The following is a 22,723-nucleotide window of genomic DNA, read 5'->3' as shown; positions in this document are numbered from 1 at the left end:
TGTGTGTGTGTGTGTGTGTGTGTGTGTGCGCGCGCGCACACTTAGTTGCATGCTGATGTAATGCACTGAAAATAGGGATTTTTCAGCTTTAGGGTTAGTGTGTGTGCAACTGTGCATGCATACATGTAGTGGTGGTATTTGAGGTGTGTGTGTGATGTGTTAGAGTTAGACATGTGTCTCTTAATGTCAATCCATGTGTACCTACCAAGCGCAGCGCCTCAAAGCATTTATGTTTGTCACTGACAGACCTACGGGCATTTTGGATCACTGAACATGTGTGTATGTCTCTTAAGTGTGTGTATGCCCCCATGTGCCTGTATGTGTGAGATATGAGAGGAGCCAAAGGGTTTTGTTTGGATTAGAGGCTCCTGAAATATCCTGGTGGGGTTTGAAGATGACTCACACCATAAAATAAACTGCTCTGCCATGCTCACATGGTGTGTGTGTGTGTGTGTGTGTGTGTGTGTGTGTGTGTGTGTGTGTGTGTGTGTGTGTGTGTGTGTGTGTGTGTGTGTGTGTCTTCCAAACAAGCTTAAAGATCATGGACAACAGCGATGTGTGTGTACGCGTGCACTCATTGGTGTCTTCTGGTGAGGCTTAAACACTTCATCCCTTTATCATTTTGTTGACCGGGGTCCCTCAGGACAGGGATCCATAGCCTACTTGGTCCCATTCTTTTTTCCCCTTTACACCAAATGTCTTTACCTAACATAGCTGATCTATAATCTCACAACAATGCTAGGGTTAATTGGTTATTATATTATTTATCATTTATTAGTACTTCGTTTAACAAGGTTGCTTTCAGAGACCAAAATGGTCGTATGCGTTTATAAATCACATCCAACTCAAGTTCACAACCGCTGTTATTTTGCATCCGGGTAAATCCAGAAAGTTCTTTCAGCAAGGTCTAGTAATCCAACATTTAGCATTAATACTCTGTTCAAACACTGAGCTTTGTTAACAGGTAACTAGTAAATCATCTGAAGCTGTTGAGACAACAGTGACACCACTCAAACATAGCAACATATTTACACAAATAAAGCAGGATTTTGATCAAGAAATTATGATTTATTTTGACAATAAAAGTTAATTTGTAAAAAAGTAGATAATTGTGTGCTCACCTGATTTACATGATTAAAATATCTGACCATTGTCTATTAAGAACAAATCTCTTGAAAGCATTTCTAACTCCAGCTTCCTGAAAATCCAGCTTTAAGTCCAAACAGATACCTAATCATTTGGCATTTTCTAATACTTGTATAATACCAGTATTAGACTAATACTTCCAATAATATATGATGCTTTACTTACCCATTAAAACCGGGAAAGCATCTGTCATTTTATATACAAGCTCATATTTTTAAATCATGCAAAATGTGTGCAAATCTTTTAAAGCAAGATGGGGGTCCGTAGCCAAATACATATCATTTTGGGGGTTGACCTTGACTTGAAAAGGTTTGAGCACTGATATAGAAACATACATTTTTCAGAAAAACTGTTAGGATTTAGAAGATATGTGTAGAATCGGCCTCAGGTCTTAATGGGTTAAAAGCAATAGATTACAAGGAGTGTCCTAGTGAATAACATCACAGGTGTGAATGCAGCCATGAGCCCAAGGCCAGTGATGTAGATCATCAAAGCAGTGATGACATAGATGAAATGACCAGCTCTTTCCATTGGTCTGTCTCGCCAATAGATTATCGTCACTGTCTGTTGTGCAAAAACCTTGTATCTCCATTTTCCCTCCTTTTTTTCTTTTTGCATAAATGAATGCCCTACTTCATCATACTAGTGTCACACAAAAGTAGTAAAAATGGCCAATCTACAACCTGAGCTGTGAGCTTGTAGATCTACCATTTTAGCTATTTCTCAAATATTTTAAATTGAAGGTGACAGTAGTTAAGTCTGTCTGTGGGTTTTGTATATTAATAACGCATGACCTTTTTCTATATTTCCTGAAAAGGGAGATACAAGGTTTCCACGTGACAGCGACGTCATGCTAGTGGCTGTCGGTTTCCATGATTACGACTTGAGGCTGAGGAGGTGTTCCTCTATCTCCGTGGCGATGTCAGGGATGCTCCTCCTGATGTCCAGCGCCAGTGCGTTCTCTGTCTCCGTTGGCGGCTCCAGAGCGGCGAACTGGGACCGCAGCAGATCTGCCCCCATGAAATGTCCCCTCCGGTCCACCATCCTCTGGTGAATGAGATCATAATCACCGTACAGGAAGAGGAAGAAGACGCCAGGCACGGCGCAGTCTGGACAGGAAGAGGAAGTGAGAGCCTGGGACCCGTAGAGCAGGATCTGTCTGTAGAGTCGCTTCAGGGCAGAACACACCACAATGGCATCACACCCAGCAGACCTTTCTCTGATGGAGGGACACAAGTACACCACAAGCACATACATGTAGGGATGGAACAGTTAATCCAACTAATTGATTTATTCAATTATATATATAAAAAAATTAAATCGATTTTCAAAAAGTAAAATAATCATAATTTTCAAAAACTTAAAACTACAAAAATACAGAAAATAGCATATCTACAAGCTTCCATTATATAATACGAAGTATAAAATAGGACTTAAGTGGTTAATCAGATTATAAAAATCAATTTGAATGTTTCCAAATTGATTCATTGTATAATTAATTATATTAAAAGATAAATGTGCTTCTTGATGATTCGATTAGTCGAAAAAGTAATTGGTAGCTAATCGCTAAGAAAACAATCAACAGTTGTAGCCCTACATACGGCATATGCACATGCAGCTAAGAAGAGAATGAATTACCAATGACTCGACTCGGATGTGATCACACTGAAAAACTTCAGAGATCACTTTGGAGATCACACCCAAGTACTGTTTCTGAGCGAGAGTTCAGAAGCAGCGTCTTGTTGCAAATGACTTGGATGATTGCGGTGGAGAGAGATGAAGGCAGGGGTGGAAGAGTGCAAGGAAGTGGGGAACGAGGGAACGAGGGAGGGTAATGTGCCTAACAGAGGCAGAGGGAGCGCTGATTACTGAGAAGAGATACGACTGGCAAGGAGAAGAGCTCTTCTGATGTTGTAGTCACACGCACTTTAAAGAAGAGCTGTCACACTTTAAACTCGTCATTTGCTTTCTCCTTTTGTTGCTCATTATCCGTCTATGCTCACCGAACCTCTCTTGCATCCTTGTTGGTTTCCACTGCATACTGTTTTAAGTCAGGCTTTGTGATATTTTCATGGTTGCAAATCCCAACTTCTGTGCATAAGTGTGTATGTACAGGATATATGGGTGTGTGCTGCACAGGGCTGGGGGTGCATGCTACAGGATATAAAAGGCTTGAGTTAATGACGTGTACTCTCACCTCATAATGACATCATGAAGCTTGAGAAGCCATGGCAATCTGTCCTGGGGGGATGAATAATTAAATGTTTCTGTTGTGACGTCTATGTTTCAAGATTGCTGTATATTCAGTATATTCCAGAACAGGATGTGTCTATTCACTGGTATAATATAATATAAAGTGGTGAGCTTATTTTACAAAATAGCAAAACAATCCCACATACATTCACCATTGAGGGCAGTATTACAATGTGTAATATATTCTTCTGAAAAAGGGTAAAACTAAATACAAAATGCATGTCATATATTATGCCCATACCGTACACATTAAAAACACAGGTTTAATGATAAATATTTTGGGGGAAAATTGTATCAAAAGGTTCATATTTACACATAATTCTTCTGCCAATGGTTCTTGTGTGTAATGGCCTTAACCACTGAAACCCTATATACTATATTGACTTGGGTCCCCCAGGGATACTCCTTGGTCTCCTCCTTTTTTCCATCTACGCCAAATCTCTTTGCCAAATCTCTTTGCCAAAAATAGCCGATCAACAAGCTTACAACACATCGCAACATGTTGTGAGTTTGTAGAATCTGCTATTTTTGCAGAATGTTTGCCTATTATGACATGCCCAGAACAGGGATGCTTTAATGGTTGATGTGGTTAGCACAGGGAACCATCTGATCAGGAATCAAACAAAGCATCAGACAGAAGGAGCAATAGTTCCTTTGATTAGACTACAACCAGACGTTGCTATAAAGAACTGAACGTGAATCAGTTACTTTCTCTAAATAATGCTTCAGTAAAATAAACGCATCCTGTTTTGCAATGCCAACTGCTACCTATCAACTCTGATACTGGCAGGAAACCCGCTGTAGTAGCATTGCTCCCATAGCAACTGTACCTAATCCAATACAACTTTGCTTTGAATCTTAAGTCATTCAGAAACTGACATCCATGAGTAAACTGACATCCATGAGATGGTCTTAAGCCATTCAATCTGGGAACACATCTACAAATGTATTCTAAATCCTGTTGTGGTGCTCAAACTTTTTCATGTTTTTCAGCCACGCTATGAGCTTGTATATCTGCTATTTTTGAATAGCCAAAGTATAAAATATTATAACTTATAACTAAAATCTAAAATGCCACAATATGCATTCCCAGATTGAATGTGTTAACACGGGCCAGGAACCACATGGTGACACATTTTGGCTGTCGTTGCTTCGGAAATTACTGTGTAGAAGTCAGTACTTCATACAATACACTGCAAAATTGTGGCTACTATCTATCTATCTATCTGGTCTGTATTCTATAGTGTCTTTATCCGAAGCACATGTACGTTTACACACCAGAGGCAACCACGCACTGCTCATCGGCAGTTAGGGGTTTAGTGTCTTGTTTGCCCGGCTAGTATGTTGCTCAAGGATATTGGGGATCGAACCAGGAACCTTCTGGTTCCCAGATGGGTGCTGTTACCGTAAGTAAGTGGTGTGATTGATTGAAAACTTTAAGTTAAAATTCGCCTAGAAAAAGGACACACACATTCACTCAGTGCTGACCTGGTCATTCAGCGGTTCACCACGAGCCATCTTCTTAATGTTCTCTTCTGGGTGGTAGTCATCTCCTTCATGCAGGGGCCAGCCTAGCTGAGGAGTGTATCATGCACGCACACACACACACACGCACAGACGCACGCACGCACACAATTACACACACACGCACACACACACACACACACACACACACACAGGAGCGATGCCGTCAGACCTGAGAGATGGCTGAGAATAGACCCTTTTAACAGCAGACATTTACAGGAACTGTAACTGTACAGGAGATTGTCCATGCTGGCACACAGCAGCTGACACATAAATTAAACACGACCACAATTACTGTTATTACCTCCAGCTGCGTTTACCCAATCAAAATGTCTGCTATGAAAGGGGTTTGTTCGAATTTGGAAGCATACATGTGTGCATTTGTGAGAGGGGGGGGGGGGGGAGGGGGGGAGTCTTACCTTTTCTGAGAGGAGGGTCCCTAGTGTGGTTCTGTCAATAAGGGAGAACAGAGACAGACAGATAAGCTTACAATAAACCTTGTCACATACAGTACACTGTACATTGTGGGCAGCCATAGCAGCCTTAGTTGGTAGAGACTAGGCCATCTGCCTGGGAAACGGAAGGTCCCTCGGTTCGTGCCCCGGCCCTAGTCTACTATCTAGCACAGGGGTCCTCAACAGGCGGACCGCGGTCGGACCGCGGGGCACCTCTCTGTGGACCCTGGGAAAATTATAATTAAAAAAAAAAAAAAAAAAAAAAGATTAAATAACTATAACCCTAACCCTAAAACCGAATTAAAGTAAGAAAAAACGGGGGGGAAAGTACCCGAATCCGCCCAAATCCGCGAAAGAATCGCACATGCGCGCGCGTGCATGTGCGGACCCTAGCCTTATTCAAAAACGGATTTGTGGACCTTCAAGATTTGTTGTTGAGGACCCCTGATCTAGCAAGACCCTAAAACTGCTCCCTGTACTAGTTAGTGCTCACTGCTCCAAATAGGATGGTTCAATGCAGAGGACACTACACATTATGTGCAAATATACAGTCACAAAAATACTCTAAAGGAGTGGTGCTCAATGTATGATGATGATGATGATGATTATTAAAAGAGAAAATAAAGTGCTCAGATAACTAGCCATCTAACCATGGCTCTCTCCAGGATCCTGTAGTGCAGAGATCCGGGTTGTTACTTGCAGTGGTGTAAAGTAACTAAGTACATGTACTCAAGTACTGTACAATTTTGAGGTATTTTTTACTTTACTGGAGTATTTCCAAATTTCAATAACTTTACTTCTACTCCACTACATCTCAAAGGCAAATATTGTACTTTTTACTCTTACATATACTTTGGCAATTTGAAAATAGCCGATCTACAGTACAAGCTCAAAACGTGTGTTGTGAGCTTGTAGATCTGCTATTTTCATAGGATTTTTATACATTTTGAAAACTTGTGAAATGGGGACAATCTGCATAATGAGTAATTTTACATTTGGTAATTTTAAGTATATTTTGATTCCAATACTTTTGTACTTTTATTTAAGTACATTTTGAACAACGGACTTGTACTTGTAACAGACTATTTTTACAATAGAGTATTGATACTTTTACTTGAGTAAAACATGTGAGTACTTCTTCCATCACTGGTTACTAGGCCTACTATGAATGTCAGTATGACCACTGCACTGACCAGTAGAGCACAATTCCACATCATATAATGGGACAAACAGGTGCGTGGCTCACCGCTCCTGGCTGATGGGACAGTCAGTCAGTGAATATGTGGATGCCCCCGCCATCCCCACGGCATGGCCTGTCGTTCAACGAAAATAGCCGATCTACAAGCTCACAACTTGTTGCATCGCAACGCTATGGAGTACCGAAGTCGTGACGTCACTCGTTCAACCCCTGGGTCGCGGAAGTCCAGTAACATTAGGTAATCTTAGAATAGTCTCATATAAGATTTGTGGTCCAAAAATACACAATGTCCAGGCGATGTTGTCAGGGAGGTGGCTCTGTATCGTTTACGACGGTCAGTCACTCATATTTGATTCAGTCTATTTCTGGCGAAAATGTAACTAATTCGGCAGTGGTAACATAAGTGCTTTCTCGCCGTCAGTTGATGCTTCATATCCAAATGAGTAAAACCACCGGGATCATTTGTTTATTTTTGGCACACAGTTCTTATTTGACGTGATATTAAACAAGTCTATGGTCATTCTGAATGGGAGGAAAAACCGTGACCCAGGTAGGATGCCTAAATTACGTCAGACGTCGGTGCTCTGTATACTGTGTGTTGCGCCCATAGAGTTAAAAATAAGGGTTGCGCCGCTTCTTTGCTGCACTTACTTCCCGCAGCCTGAAACCCCCATGACGATGTAGATCATGTTGGCCTGGTTAGGTTTCGGCCCCAGGCATCATGTATGAACTGAACTTCTTCACGCCGAAAGATCTACCTTTTTGCTGCATCAAGAATAGTAGCGCCGCCGGTTGTTTGGCTACGTACGTCATGACCAAGCCCCCAGTACCGCAGACGATTTGTTGAAGCCTCAAAAGTCTGGTGGCTAAATCTGGTATTGCAGGACTTCTGCATGTGTGACGCTACTGCGCATGCTTCCATCGTCTGAAACGCTTGTGCGCCAGCTCTATTAGCTCCAAAATCCCAAATTGGAGCCAATACAGGAAGTAAAAGGTACTTCTCGGTGCATCATGCGCCTGTGATCAACTTTCATTGAAATGAATAGTTGGGGCGGTGCAGTCCGCCCTCTAGATATATTATAACTCTATGGTCATGACGCACAAACACGAAGGTGTATGCGCACACGACCAGCGCACAGTGTTGCCAGATCTTGGAAAGAAATAAGCAGCCTGGTATAAGAAAACAGGCCCAAAAGAAGCCACTAGACTCGGAGCCACATGAGCACTTTATTGGCTATTTGAAAATAGTCGATCTACAAGCTCACAACGTGTCGCGAATCTGCTAATTTCAAAAAATAAAATTAAAGTGAAATATTTGGAATAGCAGACAGTGTAGCCATGGTTCACATGACGCTTTGTTTCAGGGCTACAGACAGTGCAGAGAAAAAGCCCACATGCACATGTTTGAGAACTGGTTTAAACAATGATAAAAAAATAATAACTACGCTTTAAAAACAAGCCCAAAAAAAACGCGACCCGAAAACTACCAATATTTACAAGCGACTTTACAGAAAAACAAGCCCACAGTCGCTTATAATAAGCTGACATGGCAACACTGTCGTTGAACAGTAACGCGCTTAAAGGGTCAGTGCACCATATAGCGTTTTATTTACTCATTGATCACACGAAAATAACAGTAGGCTAATGCTGTTCTCGGTAATTAATAAACTTCGTTTTTAAAATCCAGTTTAGTTAGCCTAGAGTTTTTTCAATGAATTGAGTACAGAAGACCCCAATGGAAACAAGCCATATAGTGCTTTCTTGGGTTTAAAATCCTCTTAACAGACCTTGTATTGAACTGTACTTCCCTGTGCCTTTGCAAACAGTTAATAAAGTATTCAATCAATCAGTAAGTATAGCGGTGTAAAGTAACTAAGTACATTTACTCAAGTACTGTAGAGTCATTTTCAGGTAGTTTTACTTTACTGGAATATTTCCAATATAGTACTTTTACCTTTACTCCACTATCTCAGAGGCAAATATTGTACTTTTACTCCAATACAAGTATTTGAAAACTTTAGTTATGTGTTACTTTGTATGTATACATTATTATATTTGTAAATAGCCGATAGCAGTCTGTTATTTGTTTTGCGTGACTGTAAAATAATAGATATTTCACCCTCCAAAAAGGTTCTTAGTAGATAGGCCTATCACAGAGAGTATTTCCAATTTCCAATACTTTTACTTATACCCCACTACATCTCAGAGGCAAATATTGTACTTTTTACTCCATTACTATTATTTGACCACTTTAGTTACTAGTTACTTTGTAGATTTAGCTTACAAAACATACACACAACTTCAGCTTAAACTTTGGCTATTTGAAAATAGCAGATCTACAAGCTCACAATGTGTGCTTGTAGATCTGCTATTTTCAAAGGATTTTTGTATATTTAATATACTCTAGAAAACTTGTGAAATGGGACCTTCTGCAGAGAGAGAGAGAGAGAGAGAGAGAGAGAGAGAGAGAGAGAGAGAGAGAGAGAGAGAGAGAGAGAGAGAGAGAGATGTTTGTGTGAAGGGGGGGGGGGGGGGGGGGTGTAGCACCAGTGAGGGAGAAGCCCTGCCTGGTCCCCATGTTGTCACAGTGGGAGAGTCGGATGCAAACACTCCTTCGTCCCGCATCCAGTCCCTCATCCAACCATCCATCCAACCACCGGTCCATCCCATTCCCATCCATCCATCCATCCATCCATCCATTCATTCATTCATTCCTGACTGCGTCGAGCCACGCCGGAGCTGATCAAGGCGCGTATGAGTGTGTGCGTGTGTTCCGTTGATATGAAGACCCGGTGGACGATTCTAATCGAACCGACAGAAGAATGAAAATGCTCCGGTTCCGTAGCCCCAGCATTCGCTCCCTGATGGACCAGGAGATCCTCTGCACGGTGCGGCTACTGGACGACTCTGAGATCTCCTGCAGCATCCAGGTAGACCCCATGCACCCATACAGACCACCCTGCATGCTCCATGCCGCCACGCCACCCTGCTCTTTAAGAGCTCATTGTTGTTTTTATTCATGAGGAGGGCTGTCTGTCACAATTACTACATTTAAGTTGACGATTCATTGTCGCACAAATAATTGCGATTAACGATTTCATTGTGTTTTTGGCATTGCATGAGCATTGGAACATAGGAATACAAATTTAATTTCCGTTAGATTTTTAGGCTTCAATCACAAATTGCACAGGGCAGATTATGACAAATAACTTAAATATACAAATAAATTACATTTAATAATACTTAAAAAATATATAATAATAATGGAAATAGTTGATCTACAAGCCTACAACACAGTACATTATTTTTGGAAAATGTTTGAACATTTTTCAACATGGAAACGATTATGACGATTATGCAAAAATAATTGCGATTATCTCAAATAATTGCGATTATGTAATAATTGTGACAGGCATATATGAGGCACATGAGCATTGCTTTTATGGAGCGCCATAATAACAAGTGATCACATCAAAATGTCACATTGTTCTTGGTTAGCTGCTATCTGGAACCTGTTTATGGTGTTGATGGCTGTGCCATGCCATCATCATGGTCATCATGATCCACCAGTTCACATCCCCACTGTGATTTATTCCCTTCGATTTCTGACGCCCACGCAGCATGTGCAACTATAAAGCAAAATGTGACAATTAAGAAAGAAAAAAAAACATTCAAAAACTTCTTTCAAAAGGCTGTTAATAGTTAAATATAGTTTAACCATGCTTGCATAATTCTTTTTTTAATGACAGTGTGAGTCAATCAGAGAAGTTAGAATGAAGTTTAAATTGATAAGGGATATAATGTCATGGGTGTGGTGGTGATTATGGTAACAATGCGGTAGATGACTACAGTTTTGTGATATTGATTTAAATCATTCATGTCTGTGTGTGTGTGTGTGTGTGTGTGTGTGTGTGTGTGTGTGTGTGTGTGTGCGTGCGTGCGTGCGTGCGTGCGTGCGTGCGTGTGCGTGTGCATGCATGTGCGCCCGTGTGCGAGAGAGAGAGAGAGAGATGCAAAGCCTCCCTGTGGATGTTTGTGATGACAGTTGATATAGTCCTGGGTCTTACAGTAACTCCACCCAACTAAACTCATCCACTGTCATATTGCATGCATGATAGCCATCACATTTAAACTCCACACAGCAGTGCTCTCTGGTCAATATTTGAACAAGATGAAGGGGGTGCGTCTGGGTTTGCACTCCCAATGTCAGTGTCAGCCTCTATGGTGAAGCAGCAGCAGGAGGTTGGGTTAGGTAATAGGTACACTGTAAAGTGTTCATTTAACTCTGGTGAGTGTAAGGGCTTGACTCCAAACAAATCTATCTATAAGTACTCTCAACTTTAGCCATATATACTTCGGTGTACGACAAATGGCTATTTTTGAAAACTAGAGGTTCGGGCCGCTACACGGCCCTCACACCTACGTCGCACCGCCGATCCGACCAATTTGTCTAAGTCATAGTGTCGGGGGCTTTGTCAGAGTACCTGTTGTACCTTTCTATGTCCCTTTTGTGCCCATAGATGGAGATCTCTGTATCTGTCTGTCTACCTGTGTCCCTTTTATGCCCATATCTATCTGTATCTGTCAGTCCTTGTTCCTTTTATGCCCAATTATGAAGTCATATATTGGAATGTCCATATATGGGCATATTGGTTGGATTGGTGGTTCTGGACAAATGGATATCCGAACTACTCGACGACGGGCACCACACTCCCTCGATTCCTTGCCACTGTGCGCGCCGAGTTTGAAGTCGGTCAGTCCTATATACAGTATGCACATGACCATATGGGCATATCGGATCTGTGGCTCTGTGGCTGTATCTGTCAGTCCATGTCCCTTTTATGCCCCTATATGGAGATTGCTGATGTCATTGGTATATGCCCATATATGGGCATTCCCCCTTTTGTGCCCATATATGAAGCTGATTGTTTGCGCCTGATGCCATGACGACACATTAAGGTTAGGAACTTCTTTTATGGTTATTGCTGAGTCATGGTGACATGAGCGTGACGTCAGAGGTTCGCTCACGTCCTCCTCACGTCCTCCCTTAAGACAATTTTAATACAGGATGTTGAAATCTTTTGTAATTTTTTGAAAATATTTGATGACATGCCCTGTTGGAAGTAGTTAACAGTGAAATTAATCATTCTATTCTGCTGAGGCAGCCATAAGATGATCTGTTCCATACCACAAAGCAATTTATTTTTGTTTTTCTTCTTTTGGCCAGATCCTTTGTACTTGTATTGTGTGTAGATGCAACCTGAAGAGTGCATGAGTGAAGCTATTGCCAACTTTCTACAGTTTTATTTAACTAAATCCTAAACTGTGGCTCAGGATTATTACAAACCCACAGACAGTGCTATAAATACAGTACAGTATAAGGAATGTGGAGTCACAGTATGACTGGAGGAAAATTAAATTCTCCCACCACCTCAGCAGTAGGCTATACCCCCTGCTCAGCAATGTACGGTACAATCTCTTTTCCAAAGTTCACACTGGATTACTCGCCTCTTTCCTGATGTATACCACTTCCTTAATTCTATGCTTTATTAGATTTTGCTGAACACTGTGTCTGGTGTAAAGGTCTATCCAAGTACATAGGCTACAGTACATAACTAAAGATGACTAACGATGTGAGCATCCACGCTGATGAACGATGTTCTCTAAACATGTTCAACTTGATGTGTTGAATGTGATGCCCTGTAAATTCAGATGGATTTAAATTGCTGTCAGTGTTTCTATTGTTCATCTGTGAAAGTGATACCAATGATTTTGGTCACCACAGTCAATGTGGGTATAGTTGTGGTGTGGATTCAGCCGTCCACCAGACTTAGAAGGATGTTTTAAATGATATATTTATCTTATCTTTATAGTTGTGGATGGCCCTTAACTAGGTTGAAGACGCAGAGGTCAAGCAGGCACTGGCCATCCTCTGCGAAATGTACATACCTGATTAAATACCACTTCACCTTGAGTGGTTCTGAACAGTTTACCAGCCTCCGGTCCTGTTTTGTCACTCTAGACGACCAGACATACTCAGTCACACGGCCTCATGTCAAACTAACTGTCTCCCTGTTCCCCTACATCTACCCAATCAATCATTTATAGCATACCATTAAGGACATAAGGGTATACAGTATGTATACGAGAGTGCAGGGAGATACATGTTTTAGTGCTCAGCAGCCAGCAGCTGAAGTATGCCCAAATATGTGGGTCAGTATATTTGAGAGCCCAGCCAAGAGTACAGTATGTTAAAGTTCACGAGTCACGGTGTCCAAGAACATTAAATGTGACATTTTCACTGGACGATGTGCAAGTTCAAGAGAGATTGTTTTGTTCTGTACAGCACATTTCCTCGCAGGTGTTGGCGTGTCTATGTAACAGTATGTACTTGTGGGCATGAAAATGGCCATTTGTGTTTCCAGCTGGCTGCATTCTCCTGTTCTTTCTTTAATGGCTTTGTGTTCCGGTGCTTCTCTGCTCCTCCTACATATTTCATGACATCCTGTGCCTCCTTTACGCTACACTTCTGCTGCTCCAACACTCCTCTTTCCACTGAGCTATCTTCCATCCTTTAGGCTACCGTTTGTCCTGCTCTCTCTCTTCCCCCTCCTCTGTCTCTTTGCTCTTCTTGTTTATGTCTGTGTTTCATCTCATTGCTTCACTCTCCTTGTGTGTGCTCTCTATTTCATTGCCTCCATCATGATTCATATATAGGTCAGAAGTAGAGGCGAGAGGCGGCAACGGAGAACATGTAATCATACGAATTGTTGTTGTGGCAATTGTTGTGTGGGATGTTGGCTCGAAAGAAGTGTTTGAAATTCTCTTTAAAGTTTGCCAAAATGTTACTTCATAAAACATTAACCTCTTATCCACAACCTCTTGTTAAATGGTGTTTATTTGGCACTGAATAGACTAACGGGGGGGGGGGGGGGGTCGGCTGTCTAACGGGAAAATGGTACTACCTCCTCTTTTGGCCTCCTGAAAGGTGAGTTTTTAAGGCTCTTTTAAATGAGCCCAGCGAACTGCATTTTTTGAGGGATGGGGTTAGACTATTCCAATCCTGGGTGGCTGTGCTGTAGAAGGAGAATTTTCCCATGTTTGTTTTATGGGTGGGTTGTACCAAATTACTTCGTTACTGTAACGATGTACGTTTTTCGAGTATCTGTACTTTACTGAGTACTTATTTTTCTGACTACTTTTTACTTTTATCTGTTACATTTTAACACAAGTACTAGTACTTTCTACTGAGTACTTTTTCAAAATAGGCTCGTTACTTTTGTTTTAATGCTAAATATGAATGCGTGGCAGATCAAATTAAAAGAAGCGCTCATCCATACAGTCGCTCGCAGGGTACAACGTCAGTATAGCTCTGGCCAGAGTGAATCACACACACCTGTGTGTAACATAGGCCTACTGCAAATGTCTACTTCCTGTAACTAGACTAAAAAATAAAGCTAGTGTTGACTAATCATATCACCAGATGCTCTTATTTTGAAATTGTTTTTAGAGGAAGTGTGTTGTGTTGCTGCCACCATGACACTGATCAGTAAGACTCGGGAGAAAGGTAAACAAGAACTCACGTGGATTATAAACGCAGATTTGGGCCAAACGTCATATTAACGATATGAAACCATGCTCCTGTGACTTAAACACGTTGGACGTGCGTTCTTTTTGAACCTCCGAAGCATTAGGTGAGTGGTTATTAATTATATCATGATGCTGGCTATTAAAAGTAGTTCTACTCTGTGTGTGTAAGACAAAAGTCCGCACAACTGTAGCCATGGTTCACATGACGCTTGTCATGGAATGACAGTCATGTTTCAGGGCTAGCACAACTGTATAGCTTTGGTTTTAAAAAAAAGTCTACATGGTCTTCAGGTGCACCACTTTTGGTAATTTCTGGCTTTGCAAAGCCATAGCTTGTTAGCTGTGTGTGTGTGTGTGTGTGTGTGTGTGTGTGTGTGTGTGTGTGTGTGTGTGTGTGTGTGTGTGTGTGTGTGTGTGTGTGTGTGTGTGTGTGTGTGTGCATGCCTGCGTGCGTGCGTGCGTGTGCGTTTACTTTGAAGTAGCCAGTAGACTTGTCTAGTAGACAGACACACACAGCAAGAGATGCCATTAACAACTTGTTGTAGCTGAGAGAGAGATGAAGGAGGGACCCCCCTAGCTGAGAGAGAGATGAAGCAGGGACCCCTTAGCTGAGAAAGAGATGAAGCAGGGACCCCCCTAGCTGAGAGAGAGATGAAGCAGGGACCCCTTAGCTGAGAGAGATGAAGCAGGGACCCCTTAGCTGAGAGAGATGAAGCAGGGACCCAATCATTAATCATTAACAATACCATAAATAACATACTGTGTTGAAGTCTGGGGGAAACACTTACAAAACATTAAGCAACCCAATAAACATACTTAACAAAGTTGATTTCTATGAGCCAACTAGCTCTGGTTCAGAGCGTTAGTGAGTTCCCTCTAACGCTCTGGAAGACCCCTCGCTCTGCGCATGTACAAGGAATTCCACTGTCCTGCCAGCGTTCAACTATAGTGAAAATAAACAAAACCATTTCGCTACTCACCGAAGCAAAGGCTGTTTTGTGTTGTTGAAAGTCTATTCTCGGAATGCGCAAGCCTCTCAGCACCCCACCTACTCTGTAAAATACACTTTTTGGGCAGAAAATAAAATATGTCAGCGAAACTGAAATTATTCGTATTTACTCCACAGTGCCCTCTACATTTTGGTTAATGGTAAGTTCAAATCCCCCAGATCGGTAGAGGCACTGTGGAGTAAATACAAATAATGTCCGTCTCGCTGACATATTTTATTTTCTGCCCAAAAAGTGTATTTTACAGAGTAGGTGGGGTGCTGAGAGGCTTGCGCATTCCGAGAATAGACTTTCAACAACACAAAACAGCCTTTGCTTCGGTGATTAGCGAAATGGTTTTGTTTATTTTCACTATAGTTGAACGCTGGCAGGACAGTGGAATTCCTTGTACATGCGCAGAGCGAGGGGTCTTCCAGAGCGTTAGAGGGAACTCACTAACGCTCTGAACCAGAGCTATGAGCCAACCAACAAATTATTCATAAAATCTCAAATTCAGAGAACTAGTAGACTCGGACAATCCCGGACAGTATCCAGAAGATATTTCAGAAAAGACAAATACAGTATAATCTCAGAGGAACATGCATCTACTCAAAAGCAAAAACCAGAACAAATGATAAACAAAGATGTATAACATTCATTAGAGTAACTTTGTGGAACAGCCTTGATAAGGATATGAAATTGTGCAGCTCATTAAACAAATAAAAAAACATACTTAAAAACTAGATGATAGATAATTATAAAAAAAACATAAAAGGAATGTGCCTTCTGTATGATTACTGTAACTCACTTATTATAGCACATACATAATTGTACAGCAAACACGTACATGTAAAGTGTCTTGTCCTTGTACTTTGTTTCTTGTTTTGTGTCTGTTTTTTCTCTTAATTTATTTTTCTTTTTTCTTTGTTTATTGATAGCATATAGAAATGTGGTTATTTTCTCAATTAGTTTTTTTGTATTACCTATGAAATCTAAACTTTATGTTACTACAAAATTGAGGAATCAGTAATCAAAGAGTACAAAGTCTCAATATTTTACAGCTCCAAAGTTTAAATGCCTGAAAAAGTGAAAGTGCTCACAGTGAAAAACAGCAGAAAACCCTACCCTAGGAATGTCATTAGAGGTCAGAGTCTTTGAAACATCTGGTTAATTTTTCCCATTATTACCCCATAACGATGATGAGGAAGATGACGGTAGTGTGTGAAATTGATTGCAATAATGCATGACAGGTTGACTCTGTGTGTGTGTGTGTGTGTGTGTGTGTGTGTGTGTGTGTGTGCGTGTGTGCGTGTGTGCGCGCACGTGCGTGCGTGCGTGCGTGCGTGCGTGCGTTCGTGCACGCCAGGGGCAATTACAGCCTACAGCACTGTGTAATTATAATCCTATGTTGTTTACTGTTGCACCAGATCGGCCAAGGCAGTGTGAAAAATAATCAAATCAAAGTTGATTGATATAAATGTATTAACTAATGTATTCATCATTGTACAATGTCCATCTATTTCGTACTATTTTTCCTATTCTGTTATTTTCTAAGCTTTGGAAATGCTTCACACTAATAGTTTTTTGTTGTTGCAAACAATTGAAACAAAGCTTTAATCGGAACTGAATTGAACAAAACTTAGAAGGGCAGAGACATGTGTTCAATGTGCAAACAGTACGGAAAGAGTGTTATGCTCACTAGTGATCGTGTTTTTGTGTCCGTGTGTGTAGAGTCAGGGAGATGTGTCCAATCTGCTGCTCATGTTCAATCAGAATGTAACCTCACTGCTGCTGGAGGAGACCTGTCCCAATCAATACGTCCTGACCTCCTCTCCATCCTTCTCTCCATCCTTAATTCCTTTCAGCTCTCTTTCCATATTCATTCCCCTTCTCGCCCCCTTTGCCACCCATTCACCCTTCTATTCCTACCATTCTTCTCCTCTCATTTCTTTCCCTCTCTCATTCTATATCATCTATTTGCCCTCTGAGCGTTCCTTCTCCCCTTTTGTCTTCCCATTGAGCTCCTCTCTTCTTACTCAACCACGCTTTCACTCTTTCTATTTCAGTACAATGCTTCATTTATACTCTGTCGTACGACACTGTCACACGCCGAAAATAGCAGATCTACAAGCTCACCTGCATGAGCTTTTATGACAATTCTTTGGCATGCAACAGCGTCATAAGATGGAGTATGAATCAGGATTATAATGCATGTCCTCTCTCTATCTCTCTCTCCCTTCATCTCGGTGACACATCATGTATAATTAAGGAAGATCACTGTCCTTTGCGAGGAGAACATCGGTCAGCTGTCACCTTCTGTGCATGTGAGTGGGCGGGTGCATATGGTAGCCTTTTAAACCTGTCTATCCTGCATGAAAGATTGAAACCGACCAGCTGAGTCAGAGTCCTGTAGTTACTGACATTAATTCACAACTTCCAACTACATGTGATAGTCACTCATAAAGAAGCAGTGTGTGATAACTTCAACCAACCATTACAACTTAATGTCATTTACATCCTGATGATTTTTTCCTATCCTGGTGTAAAGGTTACCTTTATCAATATATTCCTCATGCATTCCCTGATGGCTGCACATGGATGTTATTCATAACACAGCAAAATGTGTGGTGTGCAGCAAAGTGTTAATTTAGTGTGAAATGGACCCGTTACCCAAGTTGAGTTAATTTGCCGCAGTTTACTTTGTATCATTTTTCACTCCATATGCAATTTGAATCTGTATGGCGAGGAGATTGTGTGTGTGTGTGTGTGTGCCTGTGTGCGTGCGTGCGTGCGTGCGTGCGTGCGTGCGTGCGTGCGTGCGTGATGCTAAGGAGTGGACGCACTATTATTTGAGCTTATAGGCATTCTTCATAGCTGGTTATAAATAGAAGTACTTTTCTATTCTTGTGCTGCTCGCCGGCGCCTCTTTGATGTTCATCCGATGATGACTGAGGAGATTTAATCCTCCTTCTGACTTCTGCCTTGAGCTGAGAGGAAGCAGAGAGACAGACAGAGAGAGCAGAATGAAGGGGCGGTTCATAGAAGGTGAAGGGAGTTATAAGAGGCAAAGTGACAAAGTAAAGAAATACATCAGCAAGAGAAACAAAGAGGGAAAGGATTCAGAAGAAGTGGGAAGCGAGCGGAAAGGTGGAAAGGATGAATGAATGAAAAAGGGGTGGTTTTAAAGGTGGAACGATGAGAGGCAGGACAGCAAGACAGGATGAACAACAGACGAAATTAAATAGAAGAGAGAGAGAGAGAGAGAGAGAGAGAGAGAGAGAGAGAGAGAGAGAGAGAGAGAGAGAGAGAGAGAGAGAGAGAGAGAGAGAGAGAGAGAGAGAGAGAGAGAGAGAGAGAGAGAGAGAGAGAGAGAGAGAGAGAGAGAGAGAGAGAGAGAGAGAGAGAGAGAGAGAGAGAGAGAGAGAGAGAGAGAGAGAGAGAGAGAGAGAGAGAGAGAGACTGAAAGGTAGCCTCTGTCTTGACCATAATGGATTTGGATACATTCATTCTTTCTGTCAAGTCATCAAGGGCTGTACGTTGTGTTGTGTTGTGTTGTGTGTGCGTGCGCGCACGCACACACACACACACACACACACACACACACACACACACACACACACACACACACACACACACACACACACACACACACACCACCTCAAATACCACCACCTGCACACACACATCAAAATATTACAGTGTACCACTGCACAGTAAAATCCTTTGTTGTTCATCTAAATCTGAAAGTTCATTTGGTACCATTTGTGTGATAAATTAACACCATGAATCTCTCTCTCTCTCTCTCTCTCTCTCTCTCTCTCTCTCTCTCTCTCTCTCTCTACATTTGTGTGTCCCATTGAGCTCATCACATCTGCTCATCACATCTGCCACATCTAAAGTGTTTAAACTGAGTTTGATGCTATATTAACTCACTTTTCTGGGTACCCCCTGGAACCCTCTCAAGGACCTCTGGGGTCCCCGGACCCCACTTTGAGAACCACTGAATTAGTCTGCCACATGCACAGGCTGAGAGTGATGAGCATGCATTTGAAAATAAATTGGTTCAGCGCCATACGTATATCCTGATGACGTATATGAATTTATGGCCATACCTTAAAGGCTTTAAGCTTATTGCATTGTGTGATCATGCATGAACATATGTGAAAGGAGGGTGTGTGTGTGTGTGTGTGTGTGTGTGTGTGTGTGTGTGTGTGTGTGTGTGTGTGTGTGTGTGTGTGTGTGTGTGTGTGTGGGTGCGGGTGCATGTTTGTGCACATGTTTTGTTTGTCTGTGTTTCCCTGTGCATTCCATTGTGTTCAAGATGTGTTTAGTGTTTGCATGTGTATTATGTGTATGTGTGTACAGTATGTGTGTATATACACTTGACATGACATAACTCATGATGCCAGGGTAATTGACTAGTCTCATTGAAGCAAGGAGTGGATCTCTCAGCGATGGTTTGAGCAGTGCTTTACCAGTGGTTTAAATTAGAAATGTATCAATTCAATCAACTAGAAAATTAGTCAGGGCAGATCAAGCGGTCACAGCAGGCCTGGAATTTTGTCATTTTAGGGACAACGCCACTTGGCCTTTGGTGTTGTCCATTTTTTTTAGGGCACAAGGGCCAAATACCAGGGCAGGAAGGACATCAAATAAAACAAGATTTTAGTCCATTGAAATAACTAATTATGGATGATGGGTTATGGATGATTTACAATTTTATATGTAGACTATCTGCAGTGAAATAAATGAATTATGGTATTTACAATTTGATCCATGCTCAGCCCTGCACCAATCAGAGTCATTTGATTGGTTTAAAGATGGAGACTCAGGGGAGTTAAGAATTCAGAATCTCAACAAGAGACACTGGTGTCTACATGACAAGAAAGAGACACTGGTGTCAACATATTGACAAGAAAGAGACAGGAGAAAGTGGTACAGTCAGGCCACTGTGACCTCAGGGCATGCCATAATTTTGAGGGACACAAGGCCAAACTGAGGGTGCAACGACGGCCATGGCCTTTGTGGCCTCCCTGAAATTCCTGCCCCTATTTACTCTCTAGTGTAGTTCACACTCAAAAAATGAAATCATACCCTACCTATTGGAAGTGGGATGGTGACAGGGTATGGTTTTAGTAACATTAGTGATTTATTTTGTGTGCTTTTTCCCGCTGTCGTCCTTTTTCTTGTATTCTCTTCCTGATACAACTTGTGATTTGTCCTAAGTGCAATTCTTGACGATATCATCACCTTAAAAATCCCCACTCAAAGTGACTTAAAGCAGTGGTTCTCAAAGTAGGGTCCAGGAACCTGTGGGGTCCCCAGCTAAATGTGTTAATATAGCATCAGAATCAGTTTAACCACTTTAACCTATTTTATACTTTGGCTATTCCAAAATAGCCAATCTACAAGCTCTCAATGCGTCACACCACGAATAGTGAGCTTGTAGATCTGCTATTTTTGCAATTAATGAAAAATCTTAAAAAATGTTGAACAATTTGGAATAATTTTGAAAATGGGAAAACACAAATGGGGCTCCGCGGCCAAATACATATCAATTTGGTATGAAATTATTTGAGAACCACTGACTTAAAGGACCACACTGGTGGTCTGGCATGTTTAGTGCTGACCATTTTCCAAAGCATACTGTGGTTCGTTTGAGTTTCGAGGAAGCCATTGTATTCTATTCGTTTCAGTACGTTATGATCTTGTATAGACTTGGAATTTGTTTGAAATATGTAATCCAATCCGTTTTTCATTTCATTTCAACCTCTATTTAATTCTCGGAAAACACACTGAGGGCTGAGACCCTCTTTTCCAGTGGTGCCGAGATTACAAGTCGAGAAAAGCAACAATATGAAAATAAAAAATATAAAATAAAATAAAATAAAAAAATAACATGATTTAAAAGAAAATTTCATCACATGATTCATCAACATCAATTACAACAGGTGCAATTTAGATTGACCAAGGTTGATTTATCTGACTGAAAGTGACCTAGGGCAGTGGTTCTCAAAGTGGGGTCCGGGGACCCCCAGGGGTACTTGAGGGGATACCAGGGGGTCCCCAGCTAAATGATGGACAGGAACCAAATGGACCCTTACGGGTCTGTAACTCTGAGAGTGTACAAATGGAACCAAATGGACCCTAACGGGTCCATTTGGTTCCATTTGTACACTCTCAGAGTTAAATTAACATTGGTTTTACAATGTGAATTGGGGTCCCAGAGGTAATAAATGCCATTTAATGGGGGTCCGTAGCCCTAATGCATGTTAAACTGGGGGTCCTTGAAATTAAAATGGTTGAGAATCACTGCTAGAGCCGTAAAAACCTTCTCTTATTGGGGTCCCTGGCTGATCTTTTCAAATGGGGGTCCTTGGGGTAATAAGCGTCTATTTGGGGGTCCTTGACATGAAAAAGTTTGAGAACCACTGACCTAGGGGAACAAGAGAGCTGTACTTAAGCAAAGCCTATACGGTGTTCCAGGTATGCGGGGCACAAAACTTGAAAGCACACTTTCCAAACTCAATGGAGACATGTGGAATCTGAAGCATCAAACAGTCCTGAGAGCGCGTATGATAGGCACTAGTTTTCCACTGCAAAAGAGAATTTAAATAAGAGGGTAAACTCCAAATAAACAAAACTTTATAAATAAATAAAAAACAATGCTGATCTCTCCTAGTCGCAAGGGAGGGCCAACCAACCTTGTTATACAGTATGCAGTGATGGGTGTTATAGCAGTCGCCTGTTATAAATCTGAGGGCAGAATGATAAACTGAGTCCAAAGTTTTAAGTGTGGTAGCTGATGCATTTCTGCATATAATGTCCCCATAGTCCAAAGCAGAGAGTAGCAGTGCCTCAATTAGCCTCTTTCTAGTAGGCCATGGAAAGCAGGATCTATTGCGCAAAAAAAAGGCCAAGTGTAAAAGTACGTTTTTCATCCAACCAAATCCCAAGGTATTTATAATGAGGCACTCGTTCAATGGAAGTGCCATTTGAACAAAACATCAGCAGAAACAAACACAATCCATAAGTCCATGACTTGTTTAGGCAGCACTGACTCAATTATTCAGTTTTGGTAAAGTTTTAATGACTTTGGATACAATATAAACAAACACAAAGTTTAAAAATGTTTACGATATACTGTATGGCTGACATGTTTTAACGCTGGTATGATCTTTAACCACATGAACCCTATAGAGTCCCTATTGTGGGGTGAACATTCAACGGAAATAGCAGATTTACAAGCTCACAATGCATCTGGTCTGCTTTTCACCCCCATCGCCAGCTCATTGATCCACTCCTTCTGTATCCGGGCCTGGCCTCTGGATCAGTCCATTCTACGGGTAGGTGAGGGTGGAGTTTGGGTGGCAAGCGCAAAATGGCTTTGAAAGTTGTGTACATGGTTAAAGTCTGCACCATACTACAAACTTTTCTTTACTTGGGCAGGGCTTCCCAACCGAAGAAAGTTTGGCGAGGATGAAAGTGTTTTACATGTGGCTCTGGGTTCTTAACGTTAGACCTGCCCACTGTATACACTAATGGAACAGTCTAGGTCCTGAATGCTAGAC

At 41.5% G+C, this 22,723-nt stretch overlaps 2 protein-coding genes across 3 annotated transcripts in view; one reads left to right on the top strand and one right to left on the bottom strand.

Annotated features, from left to right (window-relative positions):
- Window positions 1-1,047: 1,047 nt before the first annotated feature.
- Window positions 1,048-7,371, bottom strand: LOC311043007 (putative gluconokinase). Of its 2 annotated transcripts, none has more exons than XM_084054126.1 (5): window positions 7,228-7,371; window positions 5,343-5,373; window positions 4,888-4,974; window positions 3,344-3,387; window positions 1,048-2,365 (listed from the first exon to the last, which is right to left on the bottom strand). In XM_084054126.1, the coding sequence occupies exons 1-5, from the start codon at window positions 7,263-7,265 to the stop codon at window positions 2,023-2,025; spliced, it is 543 nt and encodes a 180-aa protein (XP_083910252.1). In that variant the 5' UTR covers window positions 7,266-7,371; the 3' UTR covers window positions 1,048-2,022. The 2 variants fall into 2 exon arrangements, with proteins under 2 accessions (XP_083910252.1, XP_083910251.1); XM_084054125.1 differs by lacking the exon at window positions 7,228-7,371 and adding an exon at window positions 6,625-7,210.
- A 2,027-nt stretch (window positions 7,372-9,398) lies between these two features.
- The window catches only part of frmd3 (FERM domain containing 3), a gene marked incomplete at its 5' end in the record, with an annotated part of 79,138 nt that continues 65,813 nt past the window's right edge, over window positions 9,399-22,723 (top strand). Inside the window, one exon of the mRNA XM_084055021.1 lies at window positions 9,399-9,506. Coding sequence (XP_083911147.1) covers window positions 9,399-9,506 — 108 coding nt within the window. The remainder of the gene's footprint in view (window positions 9,507-22,723) is intronic.

This window comes from Gymnoscopelus microlampas (genome assembly GCF_963454915.1).
Source record: "Gymnoscopelus microlampas genome assembly, chromosome: 4".
Taxonomy (NCBI): domain Eukaryota; kingdom Metazoa; phylum Chordata; class Actinopteri; order Myctophiformes; family Myctophidae; genus Gymnoscopelus; species Gymnoscopelus microlampas.
This window is presented reverse-complemented; position numbering and strand designations above follow the sequence as displayed.